At 44.8% G+C, this 16,436-nt stretch overlaps 1 protein-coding gene across 7 annotated transcripts in view; it reads right to left on the bottom strand.

The window, feature by feature from the left end:
* TP63 (tumor protein p63) overlaps window positions 1-16,436 on the bottom strand; it is a 159,516-nt gene that overhangs the window by 75,413 nt on the left and 67,667 nt on the right. For 3 of the 7 annotated variants that reach the window (XM_070753840.1, XM_070753841.1, XM_070753844.1), the window contains exon 1: window positions 1,839-2,089. The exons of the other annotated variants lie outside the window; for them this stretch is intronic. In XM_070753840.1, the coding sequence (XP_070609941.1) occupies window positions 1,839-2,060 (222 nt within the window). In that variant the 5' untranslated portion in view covers window positions 2,061-2,089. Of the gene's footprint in view, window positions 1-1,838; window positions 2,090-16,436 lie in introns of those variants that run through there. 7 annotated transcript variants of the gene reach the window in all.

Here is a 16,436-nt window from a genome sequence, read left to right as displayed (position 1 = left end):
ACAGCTTTCCAACTATTATTTCCTATATCATTTATAAAAATCTTGACCATGTTAATTTCCCATTTGTATCTAATAATAATAAAAAAAGAGAATAACAAGAAGTAACAAGATTGCTAAACGATAATATATTTGACTGTGATGTGAATATTTAGGATTTATGTATTTTTTTTTGGTTAACTCTTTTACTTTTTTGGTTTCTCCCTTTTACTTTTATTCATTTTATGTGTTCAAATTATGGCATATACCTATATGTATTATTTATACAAGATTGACAGAATAAATATATGAATAATAAAATTTAACATTAAAAAAATTTAATTGAAAGATAAGGATGAATCGAAATATTATGAAGTAGGGAAGGAATTTTATAACTGGGTAGAAAGAAGGAAACAAAATAAATAAGAAGAAGAAGGGGGTGCTATGTTAAACAATTATAAAGACATAAGATGGTTATGGTAGAAATTATGAATAAGAATATACAGTATACCCAAGTGTAGAGGGAAAAATGAGGTTTTACATGAAGCCAAAGGAAAACCGTTGTGACCGAGCGTCGTAAAATAATATAAGAATGGTTTAGCTGTCAAGATAGACAGCAGGGGGGGTGGAAGGTATTTGTTATATGTTTGTAGGGGGTTTTTTCCTCCTTTACTTTCCTTCTCTTTCCTTTTTTGTGTTAAATGTTTGTTTGTGCCAAGACAAGTGTACGATACAAGATTAGTTTATAGAATATGAATGAGATACCAGAGATCATGTATTCAATAAAACATTTTTCTTAAAAAAATAATATATATATATAAATCAAAAAATTATAAATTATAAAAATAGTAAATAAATAAACCTCGATGGTCTTTGAGTTTAATTTTCTTACAGACATTTCATCACCCATGTAGGTAACCGCTTCAATGAATAAGCGAGGAATAACCCCAGACAAACCAGTCAAGCAGAAAACAATCCTCCAACGTAGAAAAGTACCAAGGATAAAAAAGTACACTGCTAAAAATAAATAAATAAATAAATAAATAAAGGGAACACCTAAACAAAACAATATAGTAACTCCAAGTCAGTCCATCTTGTGTGAAATCAAACTGTCCACTTAGGAAGCCACACTGATGGACAATTCCACAGGCTGTTGTGCAAATGGAATATCCAATGAGAATATTTCATTCATTCAGATCTAGGATGGGTTCTTGGAGTACAGTGGTGCCTCTACCTAAGAAGCCCCCCACTTAAGAACTTTTCTAGATAAGAACCAGGTGTTCAAGATTTTTTGCCTCTTCCTAAGAACCATTTTCTACTTAAGAACCGAGCCCAGAAACATTTCCTAGGAAATTTGAGAGCAGCATGAAGGCCCGGCCAGTTTCCTGCCATTCTCGCTTTAATCCCGGCCATCTTGGGCTTTTATTGGCGGCCAGAGTAGTGGCGCTTAAGGAGGCTTTGGCAGTTGAGAGCGAACGAAGCATTTTCCTTTCTTTGGGCGTTTGGAGAGGGAATAAACCTCCTCCTCCTCCCACCTAAATTTTGAGCTTTTATTTCTTCCCTAATGGGTTTGCAGGCATTATTTGCTTTTACATTGATTCCTATAGGAAAAATTGCTTCTACTTACAAACTTTTCCACTTAAGAACCTGGTCACGGAACGAATGAAGTTCTTAAGTAGAGGGACCACTGTACTTTTTTGAGCAGTATACACATACCACTCTGGCAGGCCAAGCATAGGTTCCTAACCAGAACTGCTTCCATGCCAAATCCAGCCAGCCTCGCCTTTTACCCCCTTCTTAGGACCCGCCAACCCAACCGGACCCCCCCCCCCTCCGGACCCGTTCCCCAAAACTTGACTCACCGTCCACGTGGCTGATTTTGCAGTGCTGGACTGTTGAAATGAGACGTCAAAGCTGTGGGGCCCTGGGTAGTCTGTGTTGGAGGGGATGGCCGGAGACGGGGAGAGGGCGTCGAAGGTGGAGCTGGGCTGGGCGTAAGGGGAGGGGGCCGTGACGCTGTTCTGGGCATGCTCCGTGTTGTAGGGGCTCGTGGAGGAAGAGCCGTTTTGGATCTGCTGGTCCATGCTGTTGAGGAGGCCCAGGTTGGTGTACTGCGGCTAGGAGGAGGAGAGAGAGAGAGAGAAGGGTCAGCGGATGGAGCACGGGTGAAAATAATAATAGTTTTAATTAATAATAATTTGTTAGGTTTGTATGCCGCCCCTCTCCGAGGAAAGAAAAAAACAATCCAGGACGTGCAAAGTGGGTTAGCTTCTGATCAAGGAAGCAACGGGACAAGAGAATTGAACTGGGGGGCAGGGGGGTCATTGCGTGATGTAGTGGTAAATTATGTTTGCCGATCCCAGTAAAGTGGCCTTTTGCAATTGACAGTTGGAGATTTTGTCAATTCCGATGGTTTTCAAATGTCCGCTGAGATCCTTTGGCCCTGCCCCTAGCGTGCCAAGTACCACTGGGACCACTTTCACGGGCTTATGCCAGAGTCGTTGCAGCTCGATTTTTAGATCTTCGTATTTCACTAATTTCTCTAGCTCTATTACTATATAATAATAATAATAATAATAATAATAATAACAACAACAACAACAACAACAACAACAACAACAGACTTGGAAGGGACCTTGGAGGTCTTCTAGTCCAACCCCTTGCTTGGGCAGGAAACCTTACACTACTTCACACAGATGGTTTAATGTAATTTAATTTATTAGATTTGTATGCCGCCCCTCTCCAAAGACTCAGGGCGGCTCACAACAACAATACACACAGTGAACAATAATACAAATCCAATTAATAAAAGTAGAATTAAAGCCCCTTAATATTAAAAACAATCCATGTGACACAGTCTTACCATTCTCAAGTGCTACAGTCAGAAGAGAGGGGGGAGTTAATCCCCCCATGCCTGCAAAATCTTCTTTAAAACTTCCAATGTTGGGGCATTCACAACTTCTGGTGACAAATTGTTCCACTGGTTAATTGTTCTAACTGTTGGGAAATTTCGCCTTAGTTCTGAGTTGCTTCTCTCCTTGTTTAGTTTCCATCCATTGCTTCTTGTCTTACCCTCAGGTGCTTTGGAGAATAGCCTGACTCCCTCTTCTTTGGGGCCACCCCTGAGATACTGGAAGGCTGCTCTCATGTCTCTCTTGGTCTTCCTTTTCATTCAACTAGCCACACTCAGTTCCTGCAACCGTTCATCATTGGTTTTAGCCTTCAATCATCCGCTAACAACGTCTCTATCAATTGGGCCTGATGGACTAGGTGCATCCTTCCTAAAAAAGCTCTCCACAGTCTTGGCTGAACCATTAAACATGATCTTGGAAAAATCCTTCCGGACAAGATTCCTACCCAACCTATGGTCACTAGCCACGGTCATCCCCATCTTCAAAAAGGGAGATCCCAGTCTAGTTGAAAACTACAGACCGGTCTCTCTATGCTGCTCACATGCAAAATCATGGAACCAATCATAAATCAATCCACTACCCTCCACCTAGAAACTAACAACCTACCTCTAACAAACAATTTGGTTTCAGAAAAAAATTATTCTGTAACCTGCAAATCCTACACTGCAAAAACATATGGACCTCAAAACGTGACCAGGCAAAGCAATACAGTAGTCCCTCCCCTATCGCTGGTGTTACGTTCCAGACCTGGCCGCGATAGGTGAAATCCGCGATGGGGAATTTATCGACTGATAGTACTTATTTAAGTATTTATATTGTAATTGTTTGGTAAGTTTTCATTGTTTTAAGTGTTTGTAAACCCTTCCCACACAGTATTTATTTTAGATACAGTATTTAAATACAGTATTTACAATTTTAGATATATATTTTTTTGAAAAACCTGCCGATCGAGTTCGGCGGGCTGTTTAAATCTGCCGATCGACTTCCTCAGAAACCCGTGAACCAGCGAAGATCCGCGAATGATTTTTCTCATTAATATTTCTTGAAAACCCGCGATGAAGTGAAGCCGCAGTAGATGAAGCGCGGTATAGCGAGGGACTACTGTAGATGCAATTTATATAGACTTCTGTAAAGCCTTTGACTCAGTGGTTCATGATAAACTACTTTTAAAACTGAAATCCTACGGCATCTCTGGACCCTTACGTGACTGGATAAGTGTGCTCCTATAGATAACAAGTGGTCAAAATGAGTGCCATATCTAATCCTGTTCCGGTTAACAGCGGTGTACCCCCAAGGCAGAGTACTTGGACCAACACTCTTCGTACTCTATATAAATGACCTTTGCAATCACATTACAAGCAATGGCGTTCTCTTCGCCGATGATGTAAAACTTTTCAACACTACTGATAACTCAACTACCCTCCAAAAAGACTTTGACTTTGTGTCTGAATGGTCAAACATCTGGCATCTCCAAATCTCAACCAGCAAATGTTCTGTCCTACACATTGGCAAAAACAATCTGAACGCCAAATACAAGCCGAGTAAACAAGACCTTGCAGACAACCGTCCCATCGTCAAAGACCTTGGAAGACTCCTATCCAATGACCTCAGTGCCAAAGCCCACTGCAACAACATCACCAAAAAGACTTCAAGAATTGTTAACCTAACTCCACGTAGCTTCTGCTCCAGTAATCTCACACTACTAACCAGAGCATACAAAACCTTCGCCAGACCAATCCTTGAATACAGCTCATCAGTCTGGAGCCCTCATCGCATTTCGGACATAAATACATTAGTATCCAGAGATATTTTACGAGAAGAGCCCTCCACTCCTCCACTCGCAACAGAATACCGTATGCAACCAGACTTACCGTTCTAGGTTTAGAAAGCTTGGAGCTACGTACCCTTAAACACGACCTAAGCATAGCCCATAAAATCATCTGCCACAGCGTCCTTCCTGTCAACGACTACTTCAGCTTCAACCACAACAACACATGAGCATACAACAGATACAAACTTAAAGTAAACTGCTCCAAACTCGACTGCAGGAAATGTGACTTTAGTAACCAAGTAGTTGATGCATGGAATTCAGTAACAGACTCTGTAGTATCATCACCAAACCCCCAAAACCTGACCCGTAGACTGTCCACTGTTGACCTCTTCCGATTCCTAAGAGGTCAGTAAGGGGCCTGCATAAGTGCACCAGCCTGCCTTCCGTCCCCTGTCCTAATGTTTCTCTCTTATTAGTACCCATCTCATGTATATAAACAGAGTTATGACTATGTATACTACCAATACCTACTTGATAAAATAAATAAAACAATTTTTTTTAAAATTCTAGAACTCGTGGCCTTCAACTCCCCAAAGTGCTGCAGCCAGGCAGGCTAGCTGTGGAATTCTGGGAGCTGGTGTCCACAAATCTTACAGTTACCAAGTTTGGAGAGTCCTGGTATAAGATCTTCTGCCTTTAACAGAGGGTCAGACTAGAAGACCTCCAAGGTCCCTTCCAGTCCTATGATTTTGTGTTTGTCAGTGTATTACAAGAGAGAAGAACTCCAAAGTCATCAGCCTCAGACCAAACTGATTTTTCCTTTCTTTTCCTCCCTCATCTTCCTTCCTTCTCATCTTCCTTTCTTCCTTTTCCTTCTTTCCTTTCCTCCTTCATCTTTCTTCCTTTTCCCTCCCTCATCTTCCTTCTCTCATCTCCCACCTCCCTTCCTTCTTTCTCATCTTCCCTTTTTCCTTCCCTCCCTCTTTCATCTTCCTTCCTTCCTTCTCTCTTCCTTCTCTCATCTTCCTTTCTTTTCCTTCCTTCTTTCCCCTTCTTTCCTTTCCTCCCCCACCTTCCTTTCTTTTTCCTCTCCCTCATCTTCCTTCTCTCATCGCCCTTTGTTCTTCCTTCTCATCTTCCTTCTTTCCTTCGCTGCCTCTATCCTTCCTTCCTTCCATCCCATCTTCCTTCTTTCATTGTCTACCTCCCTCATTATCCTTCCTTCCTTCTTTCATTTCTTCCTTTCTTCCTGTCTTCCTTCTTTCATTCTCTCTCTCCCTCATTATTTATCCATCCTTCCTTCATTCATTCATTCATTCCCTCCTTCCCATCTTCCTTCTTTCATTCTCTCCCTCCCTCATTATGCTTCCTTCCTTCCCATCTTTCAGTCTCTCCCTCCCTCATTATCCTCCTTTCCTTCTTTCCTTCCTTCCCTTCCTTCGGACATCTGCAGAAGTTCTTCAAATGACACCTGCCCCTCCTGACCAGTTCCAGAGTTTGCATCGAATGTCATTTTCGCTCCAGGCCAAATGCTTTTCTCTGTTCCTAACAGAAAACAAACTTCTCTGCCAGATTCGACTTTATTTTCAGGGAGGGGAAGCGGAAAAAAAACCCTCGGCGACATCCGAAGGCAGGTACACACACGTTGCCGAAATCCGGCAAAATGCACAATGGGAGCACAAGGGGCTGGACACTCTCCCTGCAAAGCTGGAAGGCAAGATAAGAACAGTGACCAGGCACAACGGGGAAAGATTAGCAATAACAGTTTTCTGAGCTTTTGGTATGTAATTTCACAACGCAGGAGACAAAAATCCCCCAGCGGAATGGAATGCGTCACGTGGGCTGGAAAAAGTGCCATTTTATTTCCATTTTTTTGTCCCACCGACAGACAAAGGCCCTGACGTGACGCTTTGCCTCAACCCAAAATGTTGGCATTCCCCACCAAGAAGATTTTCACTTCCCAAAGTGATTTGCCCAAGTGCTTTTTTGGCCTAACGTTCATAACACCCCATGGGGAGGCTGAAGGGAAGAAGGCGGAGGTTCTCTGAAAAATTTTAATTAACGCCTCTTTTTAATCTAAAAGACGCGTTTAAGAGCAGAGAAGATTGGGAGCTCAGGGTGTTTTAGTGGTGGGGCTTTTATGAGCTTCGCCTTTCATGACCCCACTAAGAAACATCATCAGTGCTGGAAGGAGGAGGGGTTTGCAGAGAGGAAGAGGAGGAGGAGGGAAGAGGAAGAAGAGGAGGAGGAAGAAGATGGGGAGGAAGAGGAAGAAGAGGAGGAGGGAGGAGGAGGAAGAGGAGAAAGAAGTAGAGATGGAGGAAGGAGGAGGAAGAGGAGGGAGGAGGAAGAAGAGGAGGAGGGAGGGGAGGAGGGAGGAGGAAGAAGAGGAGGAGGAGGAGGAAGAGGAGGGAGGAGAAAGAGGAGGAGGAGGAAGACGAGGGAGGAGGAGGAAGAGGTAGAGGAGGAGGAGGAGAAGGAAGAGGAGGGAGGGGAAAGAGGAGGAGGAAGAAGATGGGGAGGAAGAGGAAGAGGAGGGAGGAGGGAGGAGGAAGAAGAGGAGGAGGTGGAGGAGGAAGAAGAGGAGGAGGGAGGGGAGGAGGAGGAGGGAGGAGGAAGAAGAGGAGGAGGAGGAGGAGGAGGAGGAAGAAGTAGAGATGGAGGAAGGAGGAGGAAGAAGATGGGGAGGAAGAGGAAGAGGAGGGAGGAGGAAGAAGAGGAGGAGGTAGAGGAGGAAGAAGAGGAGGGAGAAGGAAGAGGAGGAGGAGGAAGAGGAAGAGGAGGAGGAGGAAGAGGAGGAGGAGAACTGTGTGGTCCTTGGTGCTCTCCAAGCCTGATATTTTTCTTGCAGACCTTTTCTGACCCAACTAGGTAGCCTCATCAGTCATCTTGGCAAGCTTGCTGTGTTTATCCAATGCAACCCCAAACAGAACCATCTCAACCGCTAATCCACAAGTCTGAAAGCAAAGCCGGCTGAGGGATTCTGGGAACTGAAGTCCACAAGTCTTCCAAGTTGCCACGGTTGGAGACCCCTGCTCCAGAGAGCCGCCAAGGAAGGCCGGAGGAAATCAAAACCACCAAGAACGCACCGCCTGCGTGGAATTCCTTGCGCGCCTCCGGCCGGCCACCTGTCTCATTGGCGGTACCTCCTCCTCCTCCTCCTCCCTATTTAAACCGCCATTAATCTCCTCTTTGACATAAGCAGGTGGGTGACTTCTTCCTCGGCTGGTCCTCTGATCTTCTGTACCCTTCTGACCGCTCCCCCTCCTCGGACAGGTGCAGCCCTAAATCCAGGTGATCGGAGGTGCGTTAAAACGCACCCCCCCTTTCCACGCAGGTGTGGGGGGGTGAGGCTGAGCCTGCGGCCAGGAATGCTGGTGACCAGAGGTCAACCTGTCTGTCTGAAGCCTCCATCGCCGGAGGGTCAGCAGCAGATGACTTAGTGGGAGGCGTGCCGCCTGCCGACAAGAGGGGTGCCAACTCAGCAGCCCCCTCGGGCCGAAAAGGTGCTTTGGAATTTGGCCAGGCGGTCAAGCACGGGGCCTCCCAACCCAAACAAGGGCTGGCTCCGTTGGCTTCTACAACAAAGAGGGCCGAGACAGCAAAACACCACGTGCCCCCCCACCCACCCCGAAGCTCCAGGAAAGGAATATAAGGGTGGGATTCTCTACTCTGAAGATACACCTCACTCCGTCTCTACTTCCGCCCCGAATCTACGGAGAGGGGCGGCATAAAAATCTAATAAATTATTACTATTACTATTACTATTATTACTACTACTTCACCCACGGACATATATTTATTTTTACTTAATTAGATTGATACCCTGTTTCCCTGAATATAAGACAGTGTCTTATATTAATTTTTTTCTCCCAAAGATGTGCGACGTCTTATTTTCAGAGGATGTCTTATTTTTTTTCAATGAAGAAGAATTCACAATTCTTCCTGAACAAAAAAAAATGAACATTTATTATATACGGTACAGTAGCTGTCATCACAAACCAACAAACCGCCCCGAGTCTACGGAGACATAAAGGATTTGTCTTGTGCAGATGCTCTCAGTGGACATAAAAGAAAAATATAGAATGGAATGGATAGAACAGAACAGAACAGAATAAGGAATAGAATAGAATTATTCATTGGCCAAGTGTGATTTCAGTGTTGTGATTAATTTCAATAGAGCAGAATATTAAATTGGAATAGAATAGAATAGAATAGAATTCTTTATTGGCCAAGTGAGATTGGACACACAAGGAATTAGTCTTGGTGCAGATGCTCTCAGTGGACGTAAAAGGAAAGAGACATTTGTCAAGAATCAGGAGGTGCAGCACTTAATGATTGTCATCGGGTACAATTAAGCAATCAGGAAATAATATTAATAAAACTCTTAAGGATACAGGCAACAAGTTACAGTCATACAGTCCTAAGTGGGGGGAAATGGGTGATAGGAATGATGAGGGGGAAACCCTAGCAGTAATAGTAGTGTAGACTTAGGAAATAGTCTGACAGTGTGGAGGGAATTATTTGTTGAGCCGAGTGAGGGCATTCGGGGGAAAAACTCCTCTTGTGTCTAGTTGTCTTGGTGTGCAGGGCTCTGGAGCGACGTTTTGAGGGTCGGAGTTGGAACAGTTTGTGTCCACCAAAAAGTTTCTATTGTCTGACTGAGCCTTGGTGACGTAGTAGTTAAGAGTGCAGTACTTGCAAACTACTTCTGCTGATCACCGGCTGCCAGCAGTTTGGCAGATCGAATCTCACCAGTCTCCAGGTGGACTCAGCCTTCCCTCCTTCCCAGGTGGGTCAAAGATTGTGGGGTGTAATAGGCTGATTCTCTGGAAACCACTTAGAGGGCTGGAAAAGCACGAGGAAGCGGGATATAAGTCTAAATGATAATGCTGTTGGATCTATGGATCTATTGTATTACAGTATTTGTCTGTCTATCTGTCTATATCTATCTATCTATCTATCTATCTATCTATCCTTCCATCCATTTATTAATCTCTCCATCCCTCCCTCCCTCCTCCCTCCCTCCATCCATCCATCCATCTATTGATCTATTAGTTTGATAGGTTAGAGTACTACAGGCTACTTCCGCTACCTATTAGCACTAGTACTGTGAAGTGGTATATAAATCTAGTGCTAGAAAAAAATAAGAACCTAAGAAGGGCCCTGCTGAATCAGGCCAAAGCCCATCGAGTCCAGCATTCTGTGTCCCCCCAGTGGCCCTCCAATTGTCCATGGGGATCTTGAGCAGAAACAGAAGGCAAAACCCTCCCTTTCGCTGGACCCCCAATAAATGGGACCCAAGGGAACCCTGCCTGCCTCAACCCACATAGAGGCGGCACTTGGACACCCATTTCAATAACCACCTATGATACACTTGGCATCCTTGAATCTGTCTCATCCTGCCTTGAAGTTCTCCAGACTGACAGCTGTCACCACCTCTTCTGGAAGGGAATCCCATCAACCAAGGACCCTCTGGGTGAAGAAGAAATATCTCCCTTGATTTGCCCTCACTTTCCTACCTGTGAGCTTTAGGGAGGGACCCCTCGTCCTAGTATTGTGGGAGAGAGAAAAGGATTATTCTCCATCCACCTTTTCTATCCCATGCAGGATTTTATTCCCTTCGATCAAGTCTCCCCTTCAACGCCCTCTTTCAAGGCGGAAGAGACCGAGGCCTTGCAACATGGTGTCATAAGGGAGGGGCTCCATTCCCTTGATCGTTTTTGTTGCCCCCTTTTCCAGTTCTATTATATCCTTCTTGCTACTTCCCTTCTTCCTTCCTTCTTCCCTTCTTTCCTTCCTTCCTTCCTTCCTAAAAATTGACTCAGCCGTCCGTCCTTCCCAGGTGGGTCAAATGAGGACCCAGATTGTTGGGGGCAAATAGGCTGATTCTGTGAAATGCTTAGAGAGGGCTGGTAAAGCACTAGGACGCGGGATATAAGTCTAAAAGGCTGTGGCATTTAGGCAGCCAGCCCTGTGCAGCAGCAGCAGTGAAAAAAGCTAACAGGATCCTTGGATGCATAAAAAGAAGCATAGGATCAAGATCACGTAAGGTGTGAGAAAAGCCTCCTTCAAAACTGCCCCAATCCTAATGCTGTGACCCCTTACTGGTAGGTAGAAATTTTATAGGAAGCTCAAAACAGGTGCAGCAGGCAGCTAGGAAGTTAAACCAACCAAGGACAGAAAGAACCTGGAATTGAGGAGAAACTTCATGACAGGGAGGACAGTTAAACAGTGGAACTGCTGGCCACCAGAAGTTGTGGGGGCTCCATCATGGGAGGTTTTTTTTTTAAAAAAGACTGGACAGTCATTTGTCTGAAATGACATAGAGTCTCCTGCTTCAGCAATGGGTCAGACTAGAGGACCTCCAAGGTCCCTTCAACTCTATTCTGATTCTGAAACCAATCTTAGTTACGGCCACAATTTGTGCTGCAAAGGAATTGACAAAATCCCCATCCATCAATTGCAAAAGGCAGCGTTGCTTCGAACCGCTGACACCCTGCGATCCCATTGAACAGGACCATCGGCCAATGCTAGGAAGGACACGAGGGGTGGACAGAAAATGCCAAATTTTGGTCTGAGCATCTGGGTGACTGTGCAAGAAGCATAGCCACCATCACTCAGAACAGCTTAAATCCTTTATTAGCATTCCAACATCTAAATCTGCCCCTCAAGAGTTTGACAGAAATGCCAAGGAAGGGAGGGAGGAGGAAGAAAGGAAGAAGGAAGGAAGGAAGAGGGAGAGAGAGAGAGAAAGGAAGGAAGAAAGGGAGGGAAAGAAAGAGAAAGGAAGGAAGGAAGGAAGGAAGGAAGGAAGGGGGAGAAAGAGAGAGAAAGGAAGGAAGGAAGAAAGGGAGGGAAAGAAAGACAAAGGAAGGAAGTGAAAGAGAGAGAGAGAGGAAGGAAGGAAGGAAGGAAGGGAGAGGGAGAGAGAGAGAGAAAGGAAGGAAGGAAGGGAGGGAAAGAAAAAGAAAGGAAGGAAGGAAGGAAGGAAGGGGGAGAAAGAGAGAGAAAGGAAGGAAGGAAGAAAGGGAGGGAAAGAAAGACAAAGGAAGGAAGTGAAAGAGAGAGAGAGAGGAAGGAAGGAAGGAAGGAAGGGAGAGGGAGAGAGAGAGAGAAAGGAAGGAAGGAAGGGAGGGAAAGAATAAGAAAGGAAGGAAGGAAGGAAGTGAGAGAAAGAGAGAGGAAGGAAGGAAGGAAGAGGGAGAGAGAGAGAAAGGGAGGAAGGACGGGAGGGAGGGAAAGGAAGAGAAAGGAAGGAAGGGAGAGAAAGAGAGAGAGAGAAAGGGAGGAAGAAAGGGAGGGAAAGAAAGAGAAAGAAAGAAAGAAAGGAAGGAAGGAAGGGAGAGAAAGAGAGCAAGGAAGGAAGGAAAGGAGAAAGAGAAAGAAAGATAGAGAGAAAGAAAGAAAGAAAGGAAGGAAGAAAGGGAGAAAAAGAAAAAGAAAGAAAGAGGAAGGGAGGAAGGAAGGGAGAAATAGCGAGAGAGAAAGGAAGGAAGGAAGGAAAGGAGAAAGAGAAAGAAAGAGAGAAAGAAAGAAAGAAAGAAAGGGAGAAAAAGAAAGAAAGAGGAAGGAAGGAAGGGAGAGAGAAATAGCGAGAGAGAAAGGAAGGAAGGAAAGGATAAAGAGAAAGAAAGAGACAGAGGGGGAGAGGGAGAGAGAAAGAGAGAGGGAGGGAGGGAGGGAGGGAGGGAGGAAATGATAGAGAAAGAAAGAGAGAGGGGGGAGGGGGAGAGAGAAAGGAAGGAAGGAAGGAAAGGATAAAGAGAAAGAAAGAGAGAGGGGGGAGAGGGAGAGAGAGAGAGGGAGGGAGGAAGGAAGGAAGGGAGGAAGGAAGGAACCAATAACACTATATGCATGCACACACACACACACACACACAAACACACACACAACCCCCTCCACCACCAGCAGTGTGCAACCATCCAATATTTGAAGGCTGGGCCAAGATTGCCAGCCGATGGGATTTTTAAAAGACTGGCTGGGCCCATTCATCACTTTCCAGTCGATCTCTCTTGCGATAACCCCTTTGACAAACGGTTGTGCACTCCAAACGCACAACCCCGGAGCATTATGAGCCCAATTAGGAAAGGGCCCCCTGTCACTCGAGGAGGCTTCCTTCCAGCCAAGCGGCACCGAAAACCATCCGTCTTCCCACAAAGAGAAAGGAACCCGGCAGCTTTTGCAAAACGCCCCGTTGAATAAATCCCAATACGTGCGAGGGAAAACTCTCCGCAAAGCAGGCTTTAAGGCTTTACAGGCACGTCCCCCACTTACGACCGTTCGAAGGTGCAACAGCACTGGGGGTGTGTGTGATTTGGGTCTCCTCCCACTTATGACCACCACTATAACATTTTTATTTTATTTTATTTTTATTCTGTCGTTCTACAGTGGTACCTCTACTTATGAACTTAATTTGTTCCGTGATCAGGTTCAATAGAAGAATAGAACAGGAATAAGAATAGAATAAAATAATAGAATAGAATAGAATTTGCCAAGAATCCGAGTTCTGATCACCTGACCATGAGGATGCTGCAATGGTCATAAGTGTAAAAAAACGGTCATAACTGTGAAATCTCAGTCATAAGTGTGAAAACCTGGTCATAAGTGTGAAAACCTGGCCATAAGTGTGAAAAACTCATCATAAGTGTGAAAACCCAGCCATAAGTCACTTTTTTCTGTGTCATTTTAACTTCAAATGGTCATTAAACAAACGGTCATAAGTCGAGGACGGCCAAAGCAAAATGAAAACAAGTAAAAAATGAATTTTTATACCTGGATAAAAATTTGCGTCACTCATTTATTGAGTCTCGCGCAGCTGTCGACCAAGTCAACAAACACACAACATCGCACAAATGCTGGGAGAATGTATGGGTAGTCCTCGACTTACAACAGTTCATTTAGGGACCGAAGCTACAACGGCACAGTCAAAAGGGACTTAGGACCATTTTTCACACTTACGACTGTTGAAGCGTCTCCGTGGTGACACAATTCGCTTAACAACCGAGTTATCAATTTATCCACTGCTGGGATTTACTTAACAACCGAGTTAATGAGTTACATTAACTCATTTTATTCACTTAATGACCGGGTTACCGACTTATTAATTGCTGGGATTCACTTAATGACTGAGTTGCATTAACTCCTTTGATTCACTTAACAACCAAGTTGCTGACTTATTCACTGCTGGGATTCACTTTACAACCAAGTTACTGACTTATCAACTCCTTTGATTCACTTAATGACCAAGTTGCTGACTTACTCACTGTTAGGGTTCACTTAATGACCGTGACACGAAAGGTCGTAAAATGGGACCCAAGTCTCTTAACCACAGCCAATGAGATGTACAACTTTCAGGGCACAGGCGAAGGAAAAATATCTCATAAAAATGACCCAGAATCGTTTTTCCTTTTAATTTCGTTCCAGCGCGATGAGGCGTGTGGAAAGGCAGATTTGCTGGCTCATCCTTTTATTCCTCTGGCAAGCAGCCCCCCCAAAGACACCCCCCCCTTAGCCAAAACAGGAGGACCCGCTTTCTTTTAATTTACCTACCAAATTTGTCCACTTTTTATTTACCTACTAAATACTGTTGTGAGCCGCCCTGAATCCTCGGAGAAGGGCGGCATATAAATCCAATCAATCAATCAATTTATATGCCACCCATCCAACTCTCCCACCGGATGCTGGGAAGCTTACAGGAGCTCTTGGGGGGCGGGGGGGGGAGCCAAATATAAAAAGATGAAGCGTTTGCAACCACTCAGGAGAGCACAAGGGCTGTCAGCCTATTTATGAGTGGGGCAGGTACAGGGAGGGGAGAAGGGAAGGGAAGGGAAGAAAAGGAGAAAAGGAAAGAAAAAAGAAGGGAAGGGAAGGAAACACAAAAGAAAAGAGGAAAAGACATGAAGGAATAATAAAATAGAGGAGAATAGAGGAGAACAATGAAATAAGCATAAAATAAAAATAAAATTAAAAAAGGAAAGGGTGGATGAAGAGGACAGGGAAGGACAGGGAAGGAAGGAAGGAAGGGGGAGGGAGAAAAGGAAGGATGGATGGATGAAGAGAACATGAAAGGAAGGGAAGGAAAGAAGGAAGGGAAGGAAAATAAAAAATAAAAAAGGAAATGAAACAACACAACACAATAAAAAAAAACTCGGAGGCTCTAAACCCTGCATTCCTCCAACCATGGAAACCTTTAGGATGCCTGCTAGGCAAAAAGGCTTTGGAGGGGGGGGGGTCATCCTTCCCTCCCTCTTTGGAGCCCCCTACTCAATTCTTCAATCAATCAATCAATCAATCAATCATTTATTGATCCATCCATCCATCCAATTTGTATGCCGCCCAATTCCCTGGAGACTTTGGGTGGCTCACAACTAGCGTAAATACCAAAACCTCTAACAAAAACAGTTTAAAAACAATTTAAAACCAAGAGTTAAAAACCACGCGTGCTGTTTACGGCCAGATCCCAATGGCAAAGGCATCAAATCAGGATTGACAGGAGCTGTCTACACCCCCCCCATCCTGAACATGAGGAGTGAGCGGGGGGAGGGGGGGGAGAAGCCAAGGTTTTGGGTTTTTTTAAATGTCATGGGCCATTAAGAGTAAATGGGTGCCCATCGGATCTTCACACACACACCTCAACACACACACACTGGAGTAGATTCTCTGCCACATTTGCACCTTTTTCTCACTGACTAAAAAACCCCCCAAAACTGCTTACGCGGCTGAATCTAATGCAAAAGACACAGGGAAGAGGCCATCCCAAAAATATATTTTGTAAAGGGAGGGAGGGAGGGAGGAAGATGCAAGCAGGGAGGGTGGAGGAAGAAAGAAAGAAAGAAAATAATGAAGAAAGAAGAAGAAAGGAAGGGAGTGGGAGAGAGAGAGAGAAAGAGAAAGAAAGAAAGAAAGAAAGAAAGAAAGAAAGAAAGAAAGAAAGAAAGAAAGAAAGAAAGAAAGAAAGAAAAAAGTTTTTAAGTTCAATACAAAACGTGGATCAATACGGCTGGTCCTCGACTTAAGGACAGTTCACTTAGTGACCATTCAGAGTTACAAAAGGTACCCAGAAAAAGTGACTCGTGACTGTTTTTCACACTTAACGACCAGAGCAGAATCCAAATCCAGAGTCTTGGCCACTGGCATGTGCTCACGACAGTTCTGGCTTTTGGGCCATACACACATTATTTTTATTGGCAGATTTCTTGCAGGCTCTTTCAGTCCCAGACAACCCCCTTGAGGACTAGCAACCTGGTTTTAGTTTTGTTTTTTTTTCCAAAAGAAAATTAACGTTCCAGCGGAGACACAAACCCAGGAAAACAAACCTCCAGGCCGGTTGTTTTAAACAAGCCGGCCACAAATGGGCTGGTTGAGATGTTGACGCGGGCAGAACATAGAATGTGTGGGGGGGGGGGGGGGAACAGGATTGTTTCATTGGTCTCCCCCAAGGGACAAAGGGGGGTTGGGGGAAGGGGAAGGCTGAGTTCAGACACTTGCCCAGAGGTCATGGCTGGCCAGGGGGGCCCAATCCACCCGATTTGCTGCCAGCTGAAGGTGGGTCGGCAGCCCAAAAGACCTCCGAGGATCCTCCAATTTGAATGCCACGCTAAGTGCTTGGAATGCGTAAAAGATGATTTTCCTGGGTGAGTTGGGGTTTTTTAAAAGCAAAGCCATCTTTTGTACCAATCCGAACAGCAGAAGATCTCACCTTCTCTTTCCCAGACATTCTCCAGAAAGAGGGGGGGTGGGTGGGATGGGGCGGTGGGGAGGGGAGAGGAGAGAAG

This window comes from Erythrolamprus reginae, chromosome 5 (genome assembly GCF_031021105.1).
Source record: "Erythrolamprus reginae isolate rEryReg1 chromosome 5, rEryReg1.hap1, whole genome shotgun sequence".
NCBI lineage: Eukaryota > Metazoa > Chordata > Lepidosauria > Squamata > Dipsadidae > Erythrolamprus > Erythrolamprus reginae.
This window is presented reverse-complemented; position numbering and strand designations above follow the sequence as displayed.